Source organism: Gavia stellata, chromosome Z (genome assembly GCF_030936135.1).
Source record: "Gavia stellata isolate bGavSte3 chromosome Z, bGavSte3.hap2, whole genome shotgun sequence".
NCBI classification, from domain to species: Eukaryota; Metazoa; Chordata; class Aves; order Gaviiformes; family Gaviidae; genus Gavia; species Gavia stellata.
In genome coordinates, this window is record NC_082637.1 from 26,430,421 (window position 1) to 26,454,396 (window position 23,976).

The window sequence follows — 23,976 nt, forward strand, 5'->3', positions numbered from 1 at the left end:
GACTGATTCTCTTGAACCCTCCAGTTTTTCCATATAAAAGAGATAATGTTCATTGGTCAGGCAGGTCATCCTGGGTTTTGGCATTTTCAAAATGTTGTTAAAATATATACTGTAGCAACAAAATGTGGTGGGTTTTTTTGGTTTGGGTTGTTTGTTTCGGGGTTTTTTTCTGAATTAAGGTAATGTCATTCAAACTTCTACCACAACTAAGAACTTTCGCTTTGTCAGTGAACCACGAAATTCACTCAAACTTATATATAATTTGTCCACAGACTTTGTATAAAGACTGCATAGAGACATAAATGGGCCATCTTCAACAGTATCAGCTAGTCAAGTTATAGCAGCTCAGTATTTCATTCAGCTGCAGTGGTGTTTTCCTGATAAAGCACCTGTCTGACAACTGAATCTTAGCCCTATACAAGCATACATTACAGATGCTGCAGCTACCTGGTCTGTTTTAGGTGTACGACACCACTATACTCAGTTTTCAGTGCAACAGCAATGGGAAATTAATATTGTTGTATGGTTTTCAGGCAGATATCCTAGCTAAGTAATAGCCCCTCATAAAAAAGAAAAATGGGGACCTTTAATTTCAACCATTTATGTTAAAACTTCATGTGAGATACTATATATGTATGGTAATTCAAAACAATATCATCAGTCTTAGGAAAAAGTCAGTGTTTTTTGTTAATAATTTAAGAGTGGTTCCATTCTTAACGTTACAAGTTGCCATCTAATCTGTACTAGTAATTTGCTGCATCCTTGGTAAGTCTCAGGCTGATCAACACACTGAAGGAAACACAATGAAATTTAATGTCAGAATGTTAGAGGAAAGAAACATTTTGCAGTTGGACAAAGAGCTAGAACTGAGGAGACACAAGTTTAATTTCCTGCTATGTCACCACTTCCTGCATTAACTCAAGCAAATAATTCACAGTCTTCGTTGTCTCATTCATACTAAGTGAAGAACTTAAGCACAAACCTAGGTTTCTCAATAGTTCTAAGGCAGAAATGTGTCATCTGTAAACCCCCTCATTGGTAATAAAGGTATAACGGGTTAAAACAGAAAGCCTCTGACAAGAACTATGAACACACATATTAAATGGATAGATGACAAAATTAATAGAAAAATAGCCAAACATGGAATACAGAAGTGAGGGCCATCAAATCCAGCTTTCCACCACCATGGAATGCTCTCAGACAAATTTAAAATTAACTGCTTTCATAAACTGAGTTCTTAAAGTAATTTCCTTGTTGTGATTGTTGTTCTTATTCTGCTTTTGTAGAAACAAAACCAAAACAAAGTTTCCACAAAACTCTGTGTTTATTACCCACATTGAAAGTCTGTTCCAGATACTCCCTCCTAACTGCCAGAAAACTTCTTCCGTATTTCCAATGTATTCACAATCAGATAATACCATTTGCTCTTATGCCAGTTCTGAACAGCAACACGCATTGCTCTTGACTAACATTTATTCCCATTAGTATTTTTCATAGTATTTGGGGTGGAAGGGACCTTTAAGGGTCATCTAGTCCAACCTCCCCCTGCAATGAGCAGGGACATCCTCAACCAGATCAGGTTGCTCAGAGCCCCGTCCAACCTGACCTTGAACGTTTCCAGGGAAGGAGCACCTCCCACCTCTCTGGGCAACCTGTTCCAGAGTTTCACCATCCTCATCGTAAAAAATTCCTTCCTTATATCTACTCTGAATCTAGCTTCTTTTAGTTTAACGCCATTATTCCCTGTCCTATCGTAACAGGCCCTACAGTTGGGCTACTAGGTCCAACTCCCACATTTTTGTGGATAGCAACTTTATATAAACTCAGCCTTCATTTTATTCATCAAATCACTTTCAACTCCTCTTGTAAAACAGACTTGCCGTTCCTGGTATTATTGTTGTAGCCCTCCCTGCAACTGCTCCAGTTAGAACTAATCTTTCTTGGGTGATCAGAAAAGCGTGGAAGAAGGGCATTGAAGAAATCTCACAAGTCCATGTGCAGTGACACTAACACTTCTCACTTTGCTGGAAATACCTGATTTGACAGACTGGAGAGTATCTGCTGCTGTACCATCCTGTTGCATTGGTGGCTCAATTGTGTTGCTACCAGGTTACATGACCATGGTCATTCTCATCTGCTGTCATTCAAAAAGTAATTAACCTGCAGTTTATGGTAAAAACTTGTATTACTTTTCCCTAGCAATACATATTAATAGCTATTAGTAAATTTTCTATTATCTAGCCTTTTAAGTAATTTGTTACTCTTCAGCTAGAACACAAAGTCATGTTTCAATCCACCTCATGTGAATCCTGACTGTTCTCTAGTTCAAGTATTCATTTTAATTCGTCACTGTTGCTGTCCGAGAAATCTCAGAAGGGAGTAAAATTCAGAAAACAACTCAGGTCTTTAACTCTGAATATGGAAGTTTATCCTCAAAACTAACAAAAAATAATTTTAAAGAATTTCTAAATTATTTTAAGGGAAACACGGAGCACTTTGACTACTGATAAAAGGCAGGCTCTCACTGATACCTAGTGACTTGTGGAATGGAAGTATTTCTCCAACCAATTAAGTACCAGAAGTCAACTACAGTCAGGCCGGGATACTACAGGATACAATAGTATAAAAAAATAAGGTTAAGATGATCACTCACAACTAGTATCCTGGGCAATCAGAAAAATTTCAGACACTAAAAGAAACATCTCTTCCCCATGAAAAGAGTGTACCACTGTTTTTATGAACTTCTTTCTTTTCCAAGACTCAATGTTCAAAAATCCATAGACAACCTGCTGAACACCAACAGTGTCCTCATAAACAGTCAGATCTGGTCTTTGCTCTGAATTGTCATTCTTTCTGTCTTAATCCTCAACTCAAACCCTGCTGAAGTAGTTTCTCCAGCATTTTAAACTTTTTAGAGGAATGTCTTCTATGCCTAGAAAACAGTAGCTAAATGGTTTGCCAGAGAAGGTTTTTCAGTTCTGATTTTCTAACACAGCAGTGAGTCTATTTTAAGTGACCATAAATACCCGATCTTTTTCTTTCTCTTGGCAAATGGGGACTAAATGTCAGTGATGCACAAAATCCTTCAAACAAAAAAAGTCTCTTCAAATGCCAGGGTTTGCTCTCCTTAATACTCTTTAAAACAGACTACCCAGTCATTCTCTGGGAAAAAAAAGTACAAAAATAAATTATGTTCTAATAATGTTATTTCAAAAGAACTTTTGTGGATTTTGATAAATATTAAGTTCAAAGAAGGTTATCATTGTTAACGAGTAATTTTGTAATAATGTCTCACTGCACTGTTAAAAGCCTAACTATGACTCCAAAGTTCTGTCTATAGAATGCACACCTTTACTTCACCGGGGGTGCTTAAAGCTTTCTGCTTTCTATTTTCTTTAAACACAATGACCAATTAAAAGAGTTTTTATTTCTAAGTATTTTTGACCTTTTCATTGAACTGGAGAATATTACACAAATATTTAATGTAAGAATAAAGAAGAAAAAATTGGCATTTTTACGACCAATTTTAGTTTGCCAATTTGAATACTGAAAGTGAAGAAAGCAAAAGCATTCCTAATCTGTTATTAAAAATAATAAATCAAATACGTTTCAAGAAATCTCCAAAGATTTCCCCATTTTAGCTTCTTACTTAGGTTTCCAAAAAGCTGGCAGGAAAAAAAAAAAGTTTTAAAATAAAAAAGATACAATGAAAGCTACAAAGGTGAAACATACTTTTCTGAAAAATATTACATTGCATCTGTACCAAAATCACTGTCCACTTCTTACAGAAAGATTAATTTTCCAGAAATAGCTATTCATGCCTTCTTGAATAGAACCCTTAACAAAATTCTTACTTCTGCTGATGCATCCAACTCAGATAAAAGTAAAATGACAGTCATGAAATGCAAGATGTGGTTAAATACTTAAAGTCATTGGAAGTGTATTGGGTTTGCATGGCAAGGTTTTGGTAGCAGGGGGGCTACAGGGGTGGCTTCTGTGAGAAGATGCCAGAAGCTTCTACCACGTCCAACAGAAACAATGCCAGCTGGCTCCCAGACAGACCCGCCGATGGCCAAGCCTGAGCCCATCAGCCACAGTGGTAGTGCCTCTGTGATAACGTATTTAAGAAGGGGAAAAAAACTGCTGGTCAACAGCAGCTGGGAGAGTCGAGTGAGAATATGTGAGAGAAACAACTCTGCAGACACCAAGGCCAGTGAAGAAGGAGGGGGAGGGGGTGCTGCAGGCGCCGGAGCAGAAATTGCCCTGCAGCCCGTGGTGAAGACCACGGTGAGGCAGGTTGTCCCCCTGCAGCCCATGGAAGTCCACGGTGGAGCAGATATCCACCTGCAGCCTGTGGAGGACTCCACGCTGGAGCAGGTGGATGCCTGAAGGAGGCTGTGACCCCGTGGGAAGCCCGTGCTGGAGCAGGCTTCTGGCAGGACCTGTGGAGAGAGGAGTCCAGGCTGGACAGGTTTGCTGGCTGGACTTGTGACCCCGTGGGGGACCCATGCTGTAGCAGTCTGCTCCTGAAGGACTGCACCCCGTGGAAAGGGCCCATGCTGGAGCAGTTCATGAGGAATTGTAGCCCACGGGAAGGATCCACGTTGGAGAAGTTCGTGGAGAACTGTCTCCCATGGGAGAGACCACACACTGGAGCAGGGGAAGAGTGTGGGGAGGAAGGATCGGCAGAAACAACGTGTGATGAACTGACCGCAACCCCCATTCCCTGTCCCCCTACGCCGCTCATGGGTAGGAGGCAGAAGAAATCAGGAGTGAAGTAGAGCCCAGGAAGAAGGGAGGGGTGGAGGAAAGGTGTTCTTAAGATTTGGTTTTATTTCTCATTATACTACTCTGATTTTGATTGGTAATAAATTAAACTAATTTCCCCAAGTCGAGTCTGTTTTGCCCGTGACGGTAATGGTGAGTGATCTCCCTGTCCTCATCTCGACCCATGAGCCTTTCGTTACATTTTCTCTCCCCTGTCCAGCTGAGGAAGGGGAGTCATAGAGTGGCTTTGGTGGGCAGCTGGCGTCTAGCCAGGGTCAACCCACCACAGAAACAAATATATCTTTGATTCAGGCTCAATGTACAAGAAAGGAAAGTACTCTTAGAATTATGAAACTATGAAAAACAATCTTAAAAAACCCAAGCAGTACTTTATTAGAATATGATTTTGTTTATGAAAATATCACAGAACATTTGTCATGTAAACTAAAAATTGTTTTTGAAGTGTATCTTTAGAACTCAACTGTACGCTTCTAAAAGGAAAAAAGAGAAGACTAGTTACTGAATCCTATATGTGCAAGATGGGACTTGCTGCAATTTAAGTCTCCAGTCACTCACTTCCATTTGTCCAAACTATTTTACATACTTGGAGAATTACAAAGGATTCTCACTATGATTTAATGTTTCTGTTTACTGTCATGAGGACAAGACTTGGCAACCAGTCCACAAAAGCAGACTCTGGTCTGCCTCAAAGGGAAAGTTTTCATCATTCCCCTCAAACAAAACTCAGAACAACAGATGGAACTTAAAAGAGGTACCGATCAGGGAAATAAAAAAGTGCAATATGTAATTTGTGTAGAGTTATTATTTAAATTTTTTTTAAACATAATCATAGGGCTAACATTTTCAGTTGTCAAATTAAAAAAAAAAAATTATAACTAGCCTAGTCACCTAACCAGGTTATTTTCGTATCATGGTAACTTGGAAAATGTGGTAGCCTTCTAGACATCTACAGTGTCAACACATTTTAGGAAACAAAACGTGCTTGATTAATACTAAATGAAAACTACAGAAACAAGGACATTTTTACTGTCCCTCTTAAAAATCAATCAGCAGGGTCAGTTTAGATTTGGAGAAGAGGGAATTAAGTGCAAGAGAAACAAGTATATTATTTCCCATGTGTCTCCTTTTCCTACTTGGTGAGAGCAAATTTATATATCTAAGCATAGCAGGAAGGTCTTCACTTCTTAAGCTTAAAGGAGAAAATGTACCACATCCTCATTTTTTGTTGTTGATGTTGTTTTCTCTTTTTCACTGTCATCTCTTCAAAATACACCAGCTAACATAATCACCAAATAATCACCAAATATATCCTTTATGATAAGACTGCAACCCTTCTTCTCCCATATGGGATTCCCAGTCACCTTTGTCACATCCAGCTTTGCATACTTAAGGCTATTACATTCTCAAAGCAAAACAAGATGTTTCAGAACAGATGCTGGTCTTCGTATCTCCCCATCACCACATTTCGAACCAGAGCTCTCTATACCTTGTAATACGCCATCCCAAAGCACCATGCTTATGCACACCCATCAGATGTTCCTCATCTCTCTGTCCCCAAAAGCCCCAACCTCTCAGTTCAGAACCCCTCATATACTGCAATGTACCTCTCCTTTTCCTATGCAGCCCCTAATGCTTTGGCACATCAAAACAATCAATTACTTATTTACCAGACTGTGATGTCATTCAACAAAAATTTACAGAAAGTCTCCACTGGGAGAAAAATAAGATGTGCTATGGAAAAGACGATGCATGGCTGCCCTAAATATGTGAACACATTAAATACGGTATTTCCAATTAGTACTGCTGGATTCTCTCATCAACTCTTAGCTAAGGATGGCAGCACCCTGATAAACTCAGGTTTCCAGACAACTCTCGGCTTTCTAAATATAAAGAGCGCTGAAACAGAGCAAACTTTATTTTTTGTGCTCTGGGTCTTGCATGTACTCTGTCTCGTTGAAGATCAAGCTGTCTTCTACAAAAGCTCCTGAAATAGACTTACAAGCCTACCAGTCTACACAGTGCTGAAGTTGTAAGTTCTCTGGATAACCTTTTCATAACAGAGCCACTGATTTAGTCAAATTTTGCTGAAACATTTGAGAAGTGCTCTAAAAACAAGCAACTGATTGGATAGAATGTAAATTAACATCAGTATGACAGAAAGTTCTTAGCACCGAATATCCACATGACAGCAAATTTTAAAAGAGGATTTGTAGCATTTTTGCTTTTGCGGGGGTGTCATAAAACCCAATAAACGTGGTTCTTTTCTGCTAAGACATTTAAACACAATTTAATGCATGCACTCTTTTCTCAGGAAAGCTGTAGCTAGCACAACCCCCTCTGGAAGACTGCCTTAATAATTAGGGTAAGCAGAGACAAAGAGAGTGCAGTACAACAGGCTAGTCATCTGTATATTTACTAATGTTCAGCCACCTTCCATCTGGAATGTCAGAACTATTCCAAAAAAGTGGTCATGCCTCTGAGAGCTCAACTGTGGAGATTACATAGCAGCAAATTTCTGTCCTATCCCTTCTCTTCATTTTATTCATCTCAGCGGATAGCTCTAAACATTAACAGTAAATACTGTCCTCCTGGTTGACAAACCAGGAAAAGGTGAACAGAAGACATAAATAAGTGGCACAAAACCCACCACACCTACATTGCAACTCCATTTGTCTAACATGGCAGAGTGTAATGAGTCTTGTGGTTTGGTTTTGTTGGGTTTTTTTTAGTACATCAACACTCCTTTAAATTTTGGGGGTTTTCTGCGCGTTTTATTTTTCTATTTATTGGTATAAAAAATTACCTCCTCTTTCAGTGCATGTTTCTTCTGCTCCAAACAGATTTCTTTAGCACGCATCAACTGCAGCGTCTCCTTAGAAACTGCATACTGAAGCTTTTCCATACGTTCCACTGCTGCTGCCCATGCTGCCTTACCAAATTTTTTCTGGTCTGCTCGCATTCGATCATACACAGCTACAGAAGGGAAGAAAAGGCAGACAGCTTACCACACTACTCTTCAGATGACCAGTGATTCTACTGCAGAGGCAATGCACACATTTGTATCCAAAAGCACACAAAGTTCTCATAGCAGGGAGCAGTCATTCTACAGAGTACTAACCTTCAAATCCAGGATGTAAGTACTCTCAGGATTCATGTAAATATACAATTAGCTATTTGTTGATCATTTTGTCATTATAATTCCAATTTGTTATCCATAGAGGGACCATTCTGAATACACAGCGCCTGAACAATTGAACCACTGGTTCAGAATTCTTGACTTAAAAAAAAAGTATCTCATTAATGCTACCATGTGGTTTTAAACTGCACCCCAAATTTCCCTCCGTTCTGAAAGCCCCAATGTTCAGCTACTAAACCCTATAGTTTCCCTTGATAACTTCTACAGTGCAGTCATAAGTTTAAACAAATCTGCAGAGTGAAAAAAATTACAATTTAAAGCAAAAATTTCAGCTTGACCTCAAGTACAATTCTGTAAGAATACTGAACTAAATTTAAACAACATCCATCTTTTAACTCAAAATGCAGGGTGCTTCAAAAAATTAATTCAAATTAACTAAACAAATTATAATCTGATCTTAATATGCAGAGATGAATGAGAATCTTTTCAAGAAGACTTCAGAGTAGCAGGAGCCCCTTGCCTGATTCAGATTTTCTATTCTTGAGCCCCATACAATATGTAGGCTGACACACATGCTATTTTCACCATTTTTAATATACAGAACAATAACATGATACTGTACACTTAGCTTTGCAAAGCAAAGCCACAGTAGTCACACAATCAGACAGATAGCATTCAGTCCCCACCTGCCAGAAGATACTACATGTTGTTGTTTGGTAATAAAAAATACCTTATGTTCTCATGTGTTTTTCCTCTGCCATCTGTTAGCATTTTGGTATGTAAGACCACGCTATGATCAGCAGAAGGCCAAAAACCCCCGAAAGATAACAAAACAGGCAAGCAACCTGTACACCAAAGGTCTATGGTTGCAAACGGTCTCCAGGCATTACCTTTCCCAGTGTTTTTCCCCACAATCCTGACTGTGAACATGTGAACAAAACAAAAAGTAAATAATTGTAAATATGTGTTCTTTATCAACTAATGGGGTAATTTATGTTCTGACTTTGTCATATTAGAAAAGGAACCAAACTGATTAAACACATTTAGAATTTGCTCTAATTAATAAATTCATTCCAACATGCTTGAACTGCTTTAGTCACTTTTTCAAATTAAGGTGGAGTTTCATGTTATACTTAACTTGGGTTGTCACTGAAAGAAATCATTTTACAGTGACTGCTTCTCTTGAGGCAGATATAGCAGTCATGCAGGGAGATGACAGGAAACCAACCCATCAAAAAAGATTTTTCTCCCAGGGGTACAGCTTGTTTATCTGGTTGCACAATCACTATCACCAAGGCAAAGAAAGAAACAGGAACCTGCAGTCAGGCAAGGAAGACAGTGGGACATAAACTCTGTCAGTGGTAGCCCACAGTCAAACTAAAAGAGGTGACATGAAACCACATCCTCAGGTGTGTCTGCCCTAATAAACTGATTACTTAAGTTAAAACAGTACAAGGATGAGAGCACAGATGTACATGGCAAGTCATATGACCTGGTTTCACTGCACCAACTCTTCACTAAAACTGCTGCATTTTTCAAGCATAGAAATGCCAAGGTTATATCCATTAAGATTTCTGAACAACAGAGCAGCTTTCACCAAGTAGTTAAACTGAGCTGTTGCTTAATATTTAGAGCTATGAAAAAAATTACTGAAAGACAGGGAAAGGAAATTAATCGAAAGGTAATAAACACTTACTAGGGTGGTCTGCCATATCCAGTACAGAAGACAGAATCCATCAGGGACTCTATGCTCCTTAAATCCTTCACAAATGTACAGTGCAGCTAATACAATCACATTGAGAAAGTGGTTGTGAAATTTTTATCTAAAATTTGTATTCTGCTCACTTGTGATGATGTACTGAAAAGGCTTATTGGTGAAAGATTCAAATAGACACAGAAGAAAAAACAAATGGGAATGACAACTACGTTTTTCTCACGGAGAATCGATGAAAAAAAAATAAATCACAGTACAATACAGAACATGGTAGACATTAAATAAATTTTTAAAGATCTTTTATTTGACAGATAAGATAGTAGAAAATAACTACCTTTCTGTGTTTTAGCTGTTATTTCAAAGTATTTAACTGTAAGATCTTGAATAGAAAGCACAGCCATGTGGGCTTTTTTCTGCCAATCGGCATCTTCTTTCTGCAGACTCTCAATTCTTCTGGGGCCTAGGTAGTCATTCTCTATCGAGATCTGAAAATAAATCAGTCCAGCATTAACAATACAATTAATTGTTGCTATTTTGCCAACAGCAACCAGTTTCAGGTTGGCTAACAAAAGAAGAAAAACAAAAAGGAGATAAAACTAACAGCAAATCACCACAGCTTCTATTCTAACATTTTCTCAAACTCATTTTTGCTTTGGAAGTTCCTCATTTGGACTCAAAGTTCTGGAGAAAGCGTGGTCTAATAGAAAAAAAACTCTTCATCTCACAACTAGATCACACAGCCAAATCTACAGTTTCTTTTCTAGTAATGAGTTTCTCAAGAAAAACATTCCAGCTATTCTTCCTAAAAAAACCTATATTCTCCTTGAGAAGAATCCAAACCTTATGGTAAAATTGGCTAAGATTTTTTTATTTTCCACGTGACAAAACTTGCTGTTGAAGATTTTCATGTTTTGCAAGCTTTACTTCAGATAATGCTTCGAAACTAAGAAAATTATGACAGCTTTCACAAAAGTGGTTGTCGGAAAGCACACAAGAAGAGGAAGAAACAGCAGAAGCCATTAACTTCAACACATCATGTAAGTATCTATTTCCACCAGCTACTGCTTCAGAAACATGGATGTTTCTGAAGGAAAACAAATTAGTTCTTCAGAAGAAACAAACTGAAAGGAGGTCCCTAATCCAGCCTGTGAGGAAGTGAGAATGAATCAGAGAGATAGGACTCTTCTGGAAAAATTATTCTCTGGTAAAGTTCACAGATTCTTGTTATGTTGAGTTTCGAAGAGAGTAAAGTAAGTTTATTGTGAGAAGATATGAGAAACAGGCCTGCAACTACAGGATTTTATTTAGTTTTGTATATACATCTCCTAAATAAAGAAATAGTCCTCAAGGATCTTTAATACTTCCCAGGTTCTTTCTGAAGACAGCTGGGATAAGAATGGGCAAGAATGACAGAAATAGACTTAGGCTACGTCACATTATAACTTTCGCAGGGGTCTGTCACATCTCTCCAGCTCCCTTCGTTATCCTTCTCCTAGATGGACTTGTAATAGGCAGAAAAGAAGAAAAACACAAGATGTAACAACAACAGGTCAATTAATTCTAAGAACGAAAAAAAGTAAGTTGAGGGGGCACTACATATGGCAGAGGCAATATACAAAAGGAAACAGCTTCATACATACAGGAGTGATTCAGATCAAACACTCTGCTACCTTCCTTCAACACATTCCAGGAGGCCAAACAACCAATTCCAACCACAGCCTGCTGGATATATTAGCAATAATGCATGCATTTCAGCTTCAACAGCCATTCAGGGACTTCTCAAAGTTAGTCTTACAGGTTTTAATGTAACTGTGCTCCCAGCTGGTAACACAATCCCAGCACTACTTCCCAAAACATGTTATAATTCCCTATGTATTGGCCAAATACATTAAGTGAAAGCATTCACCTGTAAAAAGGGCTTTACAGTTTTACTGGTTTTATCCTAATGAATCCCGACATGAACTTCAATGTTAATACATGCGAACTAACTTAGACTGGATGGTCTAGATTCCTTAAAACATCTGGAGCCTAGGACTAGCAATACAAACTACAGGGGGTTTGATTATCTTAATCAAGATATAGGAGAATGACATACACAATCCAATAAAGATGAAGACTATAAAGGAAGTAACAAACTAAAAAGCAAGCAAGATGTTAGGACATACAAAAAGAAGACTGAACGATAATGTCATTGTACTGCAAAGTGCAGTGGTGAATGCTTTTTCCAGAACTATGAAGAATGCTGAAAAATTACAAAGTATTCAAAAGAGAAAACTCATAAAAGATTAAGGTTATGGCAAGAGTAAGAGGAATGACTGGGATTATTCAACTGTTTTTTTCCGCAGACATATAGAGTGTATACAGAGGAGCATTAAAACCACTAAGATAAAGTATTTTATATTGGCAATTGACAGAATTAAGGCTAAATTGTGCATCCTGAGTTATACCCTCCTTATTTATCCATGTCTATATCATAAAACCTTTATTTACATTTCAGCTTCATTGACTGAGCTCCAGGCTAAAAAAAAGTTTACCTTCAAAAAGAAAGATTTATTTAAAAGAAAAAAATGTCTTTTTTATTAAGACATATTCTACTAGATATTTGAAAACTTTATTTAAGCAACTGAGCTCAAGTATTAAAGCAAGTGGGCTTGAGTATTTCCGGATGTTCTAGATTCCATTTGTGGATGAAAAGGATTGGATGGATTTTTAAATCTTCAGTTAAAAAAAGCTTAATATATACAACAGACAAAATGTTAAGCACGTCTATCAAGGATTCATCAAAATATGGTTGACAATTTTTATATACAGATATACTGAAAAAAGGAAAATAGTAAGGACACAAGTTTTAGACAAGAAGGAATCAGATTAAACACATATAAATATCCACCAATAGGGATACTGAAAATAACTGGAAGAACTGCAAATAAAGCCCTACAAGATCCAGTATAATGTCCACAAATATCATGAAAGCTTACAAAAATTGTTTTTTCAGAGCACCACTGAAAAAAAAAGTACTAGATTTCAATCTTTTTACAGATTTAGGTAAACACAGACTTGAAAAATTTACACTCTCGTGATCAAGTTTTTCTGTCTTTGAAGAACTTAAGCCCCTTTCCTTGCCCTCCACAGCCTGCGTAACATTATATCAAAGTCTCTTCTTTCTTTCTCCTTCGCTATCTCCAACACTGCAAAAGAAAAAAATCATACAACTCCAGTTTTCACCCTCGTTTACTCTAATCCTTGCAGGGACACACAATTTTAGCATTTTCTGCATGTTTAACATCCTTTCAGAGTTTCATCAAGATGCCTTTTTGAATGGACACTCTGATTCTGCATCTTTCTTTCCACAACATTTCCCCCCACACCCTAATCTTAGGTCAGATCCAAGGCTGTCCTGGCCCTTGCTTCCAACTGTAATCATTACTGGCACTTGGAGAAAAAAAAAAATTAAGCCATGCGGTATGGACACATTAAGTCCCAATTTCTGTTACTAAACAGCTTAGAGGCTTCCTGAGCTGATGGCTAATCTGAATCATTGTTAATAGCCACTGATGGGTCTGTCTCTTTCTGGAACATATACATATTTAATGTCCCTAGTTAAACTGTGGAAATTATTGCCACAGAGCATGTAAGGTGTGTTTAATACGAGTTTAATTGTTTTTCCTTTATTTGTAGGCTGTTTTAAAGCACCATGAGTTCATTGAGGGGCCCCTATTTTTTTTAGTATGAGAAAGACTGAAAGAAATCATTCAGTATTTTCTTCCCCTTATCATTCATGATTTATAGATCTCTTTCTTATCTAACATGAATCACATGCTTTCCAAACTAAGGCAATCTGATTCATTTACTCTTGCCCTTGCACTGAGGCTGTTTGCAGGGAAATCCCCCAACAATCCTCACTGCCATCCTGTAACTATTCTGATCATACATCATGTTTTTGAGAGACAGAAACTAAAACTGCACCATTCAAGATGCAAGTATACCATGGACACATACAAAGGTGTGATGTTCTTTTCTATTTTGTTTGGGGTTTTTTTCCCCCCCCTAATAATTCAAAACCTTTCTTTCCTCCTTCAAAAAGCTGAATGGCAAGCTATAGTCAGAGAACTCCTCAAGATAATTCTCATACTTTTTTCCTCAGGAGTAATAGTTAATTGAGCACATACAAATGTGCATGTATACTTTTGGAGGTTATCATCACCATTCTGCACAGGCATTACTGTCTATTTATTGACAATTTCAGCTACCATTTTATTATCCAGCCCAGCCTTTTGTAAGGGAACTTTTTTAAAACAAAACAAAACAAACCTTTTGGCATTCAAACATAATCAGAGTTTTCTACAAGTCTTATTAAGCAGTTTTACAGTCGAACATCCAGAGCAGTTTTGTAGTCTATTCACCTTGCAGACAGGCAGATTTAAGTGATCAGATACATGCCACAGTTTTGTAGTCAGCAACCTCATACCAAGAGTTGTTTCCTCAATGATTCAGACTACCACCCTACCTTCCATCAGATCGCCTGTTTAGAGCATTATTTTTTCAGAAAGCCCATAAACCCCTGATTTTAAGTCAGCAAAATGTTTTGCTATGAGTTCATAAAATAGAACTAGAGGATTTATTCAGAATGTAAACAGAGACTGGCATACAACTTTTCTGAAACAGATTTTGAGACTATAAAGATTATCGCAGCATAATTCAGCATATTACACCAGTTTCTCAAACAAGAAAGCAGTATTTTCAACAAAGTGTATGACCTTTATTTGCAAATCCAGCCATTTTGCATAAACTTAGATTACCGTTTCTTCCCTACTCTACAGGTTTTTCAAAAGCCAAGTTTATTTAGCTATGATTTCTGATGATGTGAGGACTTATCTTCAACTATAGATCTACTAAAAGAGACAAATTCTTTGAAGTGTTTCAGTCTCTCCACTGAGTATTAGCTTAGGATTTTTTTTTCCAGACGTTTTTCATCAACTTGCCAGCAAGTCACTAGTCTATAACTACTGGAGGGGGTGGTTCGCAAACTGAGAGGAATGAAGTTGAGCTGACTGCCATGCAACTAATCGTACGTATTAATCAGTGCTGCTTTAGTGTCCTCCAGTGTGCCTTGTGTAGCTTTGTATTCACGGTTTTTACTGCAAGACCATTACGCACTCAAAAATATTATATAAGGCTTAAAAAAAAATAAAAATGCATGGTTCAAAAACCAGCTCACTAGGACATCAGTTATTCAAGAGCCAATGATAAAACCATGGATTTAGTAATACAGAACTCATCCATTTGATGTACGGGAGCAACACTACAAATTAAGAGTATGAAAGCATTGACATCCACTCCCTTCCCAAAAACATCTTCAGTTGACTGTGAGACTTTTTTTAAAGTATTCTCTCTTTAAGTATTTTCTTAAGTAATTCTCTCTCTTTTGCTAGCTATCCTCACCATTAAACTTATCTTCTCCTTTGAACTTGTTTCCTACTTTGTGAAAATACTTTTTTAACCAAAAGTTAAAATGTTCAATGCAACATAATCTAAGTATTTCATTTTACACAGCTCAAAGTCAAATTAGTTATAAGGTTCACTACTGCAATTCACCATCAAGTATTAAACCAACAAATAAATCTGCATATGGTTGAGCCAGATTTGTATTTTCAACTATACCAGCATCTACTTAAAGGAGCTTGAAAGGGAAGCACAACATAGACTAATAAAGCATTCTACAATTTAAAAAACCCTGAATTTGATGAATTATCAAACTATATGCTCCTCTAATCTCTTATTTCCAGTGCTCGACCTCAACATTAGTGTATTTGAAGTCCTTAAAAACCCCACACATTCAAGTCAGTGAAAATAATGAATATGTATGCAATGAAACTAAGAGTGCTTTTAAATATATTTAATACATAATTACATTTTAATGTTCTCGTTTCCTGGAGATGAACTGAGAGGTAATGATGACTGTAGGCTCTCACCTGTATTAAGATACTCTCAGTTCCCAGTTAAGCAAATCCAGTCCAACTCTGACCTTCAGGAATGCTTGTGTCAAAGTTTTGCTGGCATCTACATGTAGGTTATGAAACAATTTATGTTACATTTTATCTTTAGACTAACAACAAGCATGGTAAGAAAAAAAAGGAAAAAAAGCATGAAAAAAGAAAGCCTCCCACTGATTTCACCTGAAGTTTGATCAAACACGGTGCCTACTCAACATCACTGTGAAGTACCGTCCACAGGTACAAGACCATAAAAATTCAAAGTAGCAAGGTAGGTTTTTTTCTCTCTATGGAGGCTGGTGAACATACGTAAAAGGTTTTACCCATAAAGTTATTCTTTTGAAAGATTTTTTTTTTTTTAAATAACCAGATTTGGTATCCTGTATCAAAAAACATTTTATATCTTAAAGGGCTTAAAGCTTGATCATACTAACCTGTCAGTAAGTTCTATAGCCAAATATGAACCACTAAGTGGTCACTCCCCTCCATAGTTTCAGAAGACGACAACACTATGCATGGACTATCTGACAAAATTAAGATTTAACTATCTGAAATCAAAGGCACTAGAGCACAGGTATCTACTCTGCTTCTTCCAAATTTCAGGAGAAGTGTTTCACCTTCAGATTTTCCAGCCACTGATGCCTACTGCTTCCTACTTTTCTGCTATGGCAATGTGTATTCTTAACGTACAAAAAATTTGCTCAATTTTCACAGGGAAATCATCCATTTTGATAAATGAGAAATCTGTGGGTATAAATGTAAAACAATTTTAGGATCAGAAAAATTAAAACTTTTTTTACTTCTTTAGAGGTCTGAATTCCAGCAAAAAGAGCATCTTTGAATCCATTTAGAATTCAAAATTAATGCTAGATAACATAATCTATAAATTGTTTGTCCTGTGGCTTTAAGTTCATACTTGTCTTCCAGATTTTTGGAAAAATATACAGATAGCCTAAAACATATAATACAGCATTTGAATATGAAGCTTCACTTGCCTGATGCCTATGTTACATCTGAGAGTCTGAAATCAGATGAAATGGACCAGTAACCCAAAGCGTGAAATTAACATGCTAAAACTCACTGGTTGAATGTCTTTACATATTATTACATCTAAACCAGCAACAGTCCAAAAATAATGAAATTTAAAAATGCCTATACAAATTCAGCACGGCTTTTATGTGTATATAAATTATAATACTGTATTCAATTCCTTTATTATACCTCCTCCAGCATTCAGTGAACATAATTACAGTTCTGACTGTTTGGCTGGCTTATCAATACAACTTTTCACACTTAGCTTACAAAATATGGTCATACTAGACACACAGAATACATCTAGTAAGCATATCTAACATTTTAATCTTGAAATGAGCAGACTTGCTTCTTCGGTGAGCATTTCTCAATTTGATAACAGAATTCATTATGAATTGGCTTTTACTTTTGTGTCCCACATAAAGGCCTTGGGGCATGCAGGATTGTTCCCGTATCATATATATTACAAAATGTAAGTCCCAAACGCTGCTGTGCTTGCAGTGTGCAATTTTTTCAAGAACACGTGCATATCTGGTAAGCATTTTGCCATGCTTAGACAGAGGTCCCCATGGATTTGGGCAGCACTTACAAATATTAAGCATTTCTATGAACAAAACTATGTTTCTGAAGCTGGGAGCCCAAAAAATGAGAAACATATCACTACTGAACGCACTGTTCTAGGGTCAGATGACTAGTCTGTAATTAAATAGAAATTTTGTCAGAAGTCAGTTTTTCAGAGTGGCATTTCATTTCATAATAAGCCATCCTTTTCTCCTTCCATAATCTTCTACCTTTTTCATTATGTTTTCCAAATTCAGCAATATTTAAGTGCCTCACAATACTGCTTTGATTCCTCACCCATACTAAATGATCCATTCTTCACACTAAATGAGGCAAAATACACCTGAAAAACTAGCACACAATCAAGTTAAAATACAAAAACAAGAAAGAAATTTTAAAAAAAGACTTATGTCTATCATAGACAACGCTAATCTGCATTTTCAAGCTTCTAAATGTTTTAACTTTGTTATAAACTTTTGTTCTGGGTTATTTCGGTTTTGTTTTGTTTTTCCCAAAAAAGGAATCTGCAGAGAATACAGCTGTCCTACCCTAACAGGCCTCCACTGAGCGGACAGAATTTCATGTTTGTTTCTCCCTTCCCTCCTATAGGCTCATCTCTTGCTAAAAGTTTCACAGCAACAGCAGAAATTTAATGCCCATGATATATCTTCCAATTTTTATGTCTTGCTCCAAAGATTATACACAAAGCAATTAATTTCCTCCTAAACTAATTCTGAAAACTGACAAAATTAAACTGATTAAAATATTAAGAACCCCAAATTCATAAAAAACAAATTAAAACAATCCCCTCACAAATCAAAAACAGATACCTAATGGAGAAAAGGTCTAAAAAGGTTAAATAAAGTAATTACAGAAGGCATATACAATCTTGACTAAATACTGATATTTGTATTCAAGCTTAAGCATCTGTGTAACTTACTTTTTCACTTTAGTAACATGTTCTGCAGGTTATTCCTTCCCTACACTGCCCTACATCCAAATTTTATCTTTCTTGTCACTCTTTATATGTAAACAGTATTATATGCTCACAGCTCCCATTTCACTGAGGTAGTAAGCATCAGAAATACTTCTCTTATGCACGAAAATGGAGCTAACCCCAGCCATAAGGGCTTATAGAAACGTAAGGATCTTTGTTCCATTACTAAGCCTGCCAGAAAAACATACGCAGCAAGTTAACACAAACCATTTCATGCACAAGTTCTATTTATAAAGCAATTCTTCTACCCTAGCTACCCAGCGTAATATATATTTTGTCATCATAGATACAAGTACTGCTTTCTCTCAAACAATGAAATGAAAAACAAGAGATGGCATCTTTCTCTACCACATAATGCATATGACCAATTTTTATAGCTCAAAAATTGCCAAGTTAGGAAGAGAACTTAATGTACATTAGATGCAACTATGTATGACTAAAATAATCAACCACAGAACATGCCTCTGAAGTTTATCAAGGTTATTCTTTCAGGAAAAATAGAAAATGAGGATTTTAAAACTGGAATTCAAGAGATCCTTGAGGTTAAAAAAAAAAAAAAACCACAACAGAAAAAAACCCAAAACACAACTCTCAATTCATATTCCCTACTCAATATATTTACCTTTTCTTGTTTGACAATAGAACAAAAAAAAGTTTTCCTCTGCTACAAATTCAAATAAAATGGGAACTATTTCATCATGCTTTGAAGAAGGCTTTTTATTAAATGTAGTGTTCATAATCTTCAACTGTGTAATACATCTGAAAAAATATTCATCCCAATTCCCTATGCAGCAACATTTATCATTCAGAGAAAAAAAAAGCACTTTTAGTTCAAATATCATCACATTATCTGAGTTAGTTTCAGATTGCTGAACTTTCTGGAAAAACTACTTTATGGACACAGCAACAGCTCAAAATAAAACTAGTTTCGAAATCATAAATCCTCTTGCTTGCCTCCCTCATTCTATACTCAAACCCAGAGAAAAAACACTGTATTTTTAAATTGAAACCAGTAAAAACAATGTTGGCTAAGTAAACAAGGTGCCAAGCTGAGATAAACTGACATTAGCAATACAGATTAAATGAAACAAACTCATTTTAGCATCTATGTTACAACAGATATGTTAGAAGAATCAGAAGGCTAGTATTAATAATTTGCATAGGAACTAGTGATTTTATCAAAAGTACTTCTGAGATGCAATAAAGATGACATTTGTTATTTTTGTTTAAATATTTACAATTAGAATTATTTTTAAATAAAACCAACATATGCATTATAAACCAGTTTTACTAAAATGTAGTATTTATTCTTCAGCTGGCTATACTTTTTTAGCTCTTAGGAAAACATACTGTTAAAGTGTTACAACAAATTATGTAGTTCTAATAAGCTTCCATGTTGAAGCGTTTCACAACATGAGGTGAGAAGCTACTGACTTCTCATGGTTTATCAGATTATCTCAGAAAACTAAAATGGAAAGTAACTCCCTGTATAATCTTTTAAAAGAATTAACAATAGCATAAATGCTGTACATATGTCTGTTTTATATATTAGTCAGTATTCCCAGTAATCACAAAATTGTAAGTTTCACCGATTAAATTCAGCAATGAATTTGAATAGTCAAACACAGTAAGTTAAACAGGTCATGGTTAGCTACATATGTCAGAGATGTTATCACTCTTCAAAAGCACTCCTCTGAGCAGAGGAACCAGAAAAATAGGGTCAACCTCTAGCAGAGAAACCATCACTGCATATACTGCATAATAAAAGTAACAAATAGTAACTAAAAAGCATGATTTCCCCATTAACAAGAAGTTCAGTTTCCTTTACCATACCTTTATCTGCTGTCTTCTAAGCATTGCAAGTTCCCTCATATCTCGGAATGGCTGTAGTAAGTACTGGTAGAGCTCTGTGGTAGCTTCTGCAAGACTACTGTAGGCTTCATCTTCCATTTGATACAGTTCAAGCAGCTCTACCATGCTTTCCGTGTTCTTATGTTTTTCCAGAAGCTGTAGAAAAAGTGCCAATTATAGTCAACATGCTCAAACACTCCTACGAAAAGTGACAGTCATTTAAAAAGCTTTTTAACCTATCCTCTTCTATTATCTTCCCTCTCCCACAAAATCATCACTCAGACAAACAAACAAAAAATCTTAATCCCCACCCACATCTTGAATTTAGTCAGTCAAGTATGAGCACATCTCTGATAACCTTAACTCAAAATGTGCAGCACTCGTATTGATTTTTTCTTTCCAGGAATTTCTGGAAGGTAATGAATATTAGCACAAAGACAGCACAAAAAGCAACTTAGTACAAGAATCTATAACATAGTAATTGGACATGCTACTTCACACATTGCTCACTTTCAGGTGTTGGGAGGGCGCAGGAGTGATAGGGAAGGAGACAAAAGAGAAGTCACATTTTGATCCTTCTAGGTTTTTTGGTTCTTGGGGGGTTTTTTTGCCTGTCTGTACTTTGGACCCACACAGGCCCTTTACATCAGTGCAGCTCTAGACACAAGACAAGAATCTGTATGAAACAAAACAGTGATCTGCATTTCTGGTAAGTTTGCCTTCCAGTTTATGATTTTAGCCTAGAGAGTTTAGGCATGAAATTTCAAATGCACAAAGTTTCCATTAGGTTTTTTTTTTTTTAAAAGGATATTATCTAAGTATTACAAGCTTATAAAAAAAATACTTAAAATAATTTATGTTTTAATTCATATAAGAAAATACAACATCAAAGCCCATCCATTCCTTCCTCTAGTTCTTATGAAGTTGAAAATCCATCTGTTGGCACAAATTTGCCACAATATATGTTTTTAATTTATATGCTTGTTTTGCATCTATTTTGGGCATTTGCCTGAGCAGACCTCACATGCTGCTGGAAATCTTTTACTGTTTCTAAAAAAATATTGAACTGTTTAACAAAAACTAATCTCATACAGACATGTGGAGTACTTGATGTATTTACAAAGACAAGATTATCTGAAATTAATTCCCCTCTTATGTAATTTTCAAAGTCAAAGTCTCTTATCCTTTATATTACCATCTCAAAAGCATACATTCACAGTCCAAGTTTATTTGAACTTAGCATAGATTAGGAACACTATGGAATATGCACATCATATCTTCTGTCTCTTCATTCAAGTTAGATGCCAAGCCTACATTAACTATTCTCAGTATACTCAGCTGCATCAAGTGTTATAACTGGAAGACAAAATTGAGGGAAATGCAGATTAGAAAATGAAGCTCTGGTCAACAGTCCTTTGGTGTCTGGTTCATTTATATCCCAAGACAGTCAAGATGAGTCGTGACTACCATACTGTCTACTCAGCTTGCTCCATCACATTTATATTACTGTGCTGTATTTCAGTTACCTGACCGGATAAGAAAAATTTTCTCTTTCTTCATAATGTGCAGTTTGCTTCTGAAGATCCCCCTAACCCCATCTGGGCTTCCTTCGTAACTCTAAAGATTGGCCAAGATTAGACAGAGGATGCAGAGCAGAATTCAGAGAGGCTCACAGTAGCTTTATTTACATGTTCAGCATTAAAATGATGGTCAGACGACAAGCCAGCAAGATCTTTCCTTCACCAAGGCTTAGCAGAGATGAAAGGTATGGGAGAGATGGTGCAGAACAGATGTGATATTCCCAGCAGCATGAGGGAATTTGTTTTATTACCTAAACAACTTCACCTAGGAAATTGTTCCTATTTCACAGAATCACAACGGTTGGAAAAGACCTGTAAGATCATCAAGTCCAACCATCAACTAACACCACCATGCCCATTCAACTATGTCCCACAATGCCTCATCCACACGTTCCTTGAACACCTCCAGTGAGGGTGACTCCACCACCTCCCTGGGCAGTCTATTCCAGTGTCTCACCACTCTCTCAGTAAAAAAATTTTTTCTAATACCCAGTCTAAGCCTCCCCTGCCGCCACTTGAGGCCATTTCCTCTTGTCCTATCACTTGTCACTTGGGAGAAGAGACCAACACCCACCTCTCTGCAACCTCCTTTCAGGTAGTTGTAGAGAGCGATGAGGTCTCCCCTCAGCCTCCTCTTCTCCAGACTGAACAACCCCAGTTTCCTCAGCCGCTCCTCATAAGACTTGTGTTCCAGACCCCTCACCAGCTTTGTCGCCCTTCTCTGGACACGCTCCAGCACCTCAGTGTCCTTCTTGTAGTGAGGGGCCCAAAACTGAACACAGTATTCGAGGTGCGGCCTCACCAGTGCCGAGTACAGGGGCACGATCACCTCCCTACTCCTGATGGCCACACTATTTCTGATACAGGCCAGGATGCTGCTGGCCTTCTTGGCCACCTGGGCACACTGCCGGCTCATAATGTGTTTTTTGCTATGCCCTTCTGCCCTCTTCCAGCAGCACATAATATTTTGTGGCATTTGAGTTCTCACTGAGAGTACTGGGTAGTGGTTTGTGGCTTGCAGTCTGTAAAATTGACATTTTATGAACTTTGAGGGTTAAACACACATAATCTACCCTGCAACTACAGGGACAGAAGTCATCCCAAGATGCTCTTGGGTTTGAGTCCTAAATCCCTTTGGATTTCATGCATTATTGCAGACCACTAGCTGTTTTAACCATCTAGTCTATAAAGCCACGTTCTGTAAAGCTCCTCTTGCTTGTTGCTAGTGCCTAAAAGCAGAGTTGCCATACTCAAGCCTTCTCCTACTTCCCCCTGGCACTATCAGAAAACTCTCTTGCAGTCCCAAAGCTGTAATTATCCCTCTGTCAAGGTACTGAAAAAACAAACCTTTCTTCTCAAGACACCCATTGGAAGAAGGGTCTCTATTATTAGCAGCAGCTCTACAGCACACTGTAACGTTAATTTCCTTTTAGTTGCTTAGGCTATTAGCATCTCCTTATTAAATAAATTTATACATTTGTTTCATTGTGAAGCCCTACTATTTATTCTACTAGGATACAAATCCTAGAGGGCCACAAAAAATGACAAAAATTACAGAAAACTTATCACCATTTAAAGGAGAATCTTAAGTAATCTCATTCGAGGAACAGAACAATACAACATAGGGCTTTTTTTTTTCCTTTACAGACCATTCTTAAGGCCTATTTAATAGTTCTGATATTCTGGAAGACAATCACAAATTTGCAGATTTTGGAGTGGAAGTGCCAGGAAGTAAAGGACCATTTCAATTTTGTGACCACCAGTATAGTACAAAGACATCTTAAGGACACTAAAAGCAAGGATATACTTATAATTTAGTTGGTTGTTCAGTGAAAATCACTGGAAATGGTATGGATAAGATAATGAATTATGATTACATTCGTGCACATACAGAAGATAAGTAAACAGCCATCGTTTCAAGGTCTTGTCCATATGCAGTTCTGTTCGGTCCGCTGCTGGAGTTACCCCAATCCTAAACCTAATCCTCAACTCTTTCAGAAATACCAACCCCCCAGTAAAAAAATACAAGTGAGGGCAGGTTATTCATACAGAATATACATATTCTTCAGTTATTAACACAAGGTAAGCAACCATTCTTCCTTCCTAAGGCAACGATGCAGAGAGTCCGTTTCCTGTGTCTAATGAAGACCTTTAAATGAAATTTCATCACCATTTTCATTCAGAAACTACAGTTGCCAGAAAAGACATAACAAAACATGAACACTGATTTTTAAACAAAAGAGTATCACCTTATTTGGTTTGAAGCAAAGACCAAAGAGCTATTGAATAGGGGTATTCTTCAAAACAGACAGGAAGGTTACCAA

General features: G+C 37.0%; 1 protein-coding gene across 1 annotated transcript in view; it reads right to left on the reverse strand.

Moving 5' to 3' along the window:
* The window catches only part of JMY (junction mediating and regulatory protein, p53 cofactor), a 65,863-nt gene that overhangs the window by 23,617 nt on the left and 18,270 nt on the right, over window positions 1–23,976 (reverse strand). The window contains exons 2-4 of the mRNA XM_059833946.1: window positions 20,055–20,228; window positions 9,973–10,123; window positions 7,592–7,761 (exon numbers count right to left, since the gene is read on the reverse strand). Coding sequence (XP_059689929.1) covers window positions 7,592–7,761; window positions 9,973–10,123; window positions 20,055–20,228 — 495 coding nt within the window. The remainder of the gene's footprint in view (window positions 1–7,591; window positions 7,762–9,972; window positions 10,124–20,054; window positions 20,229–23,976) is intronic.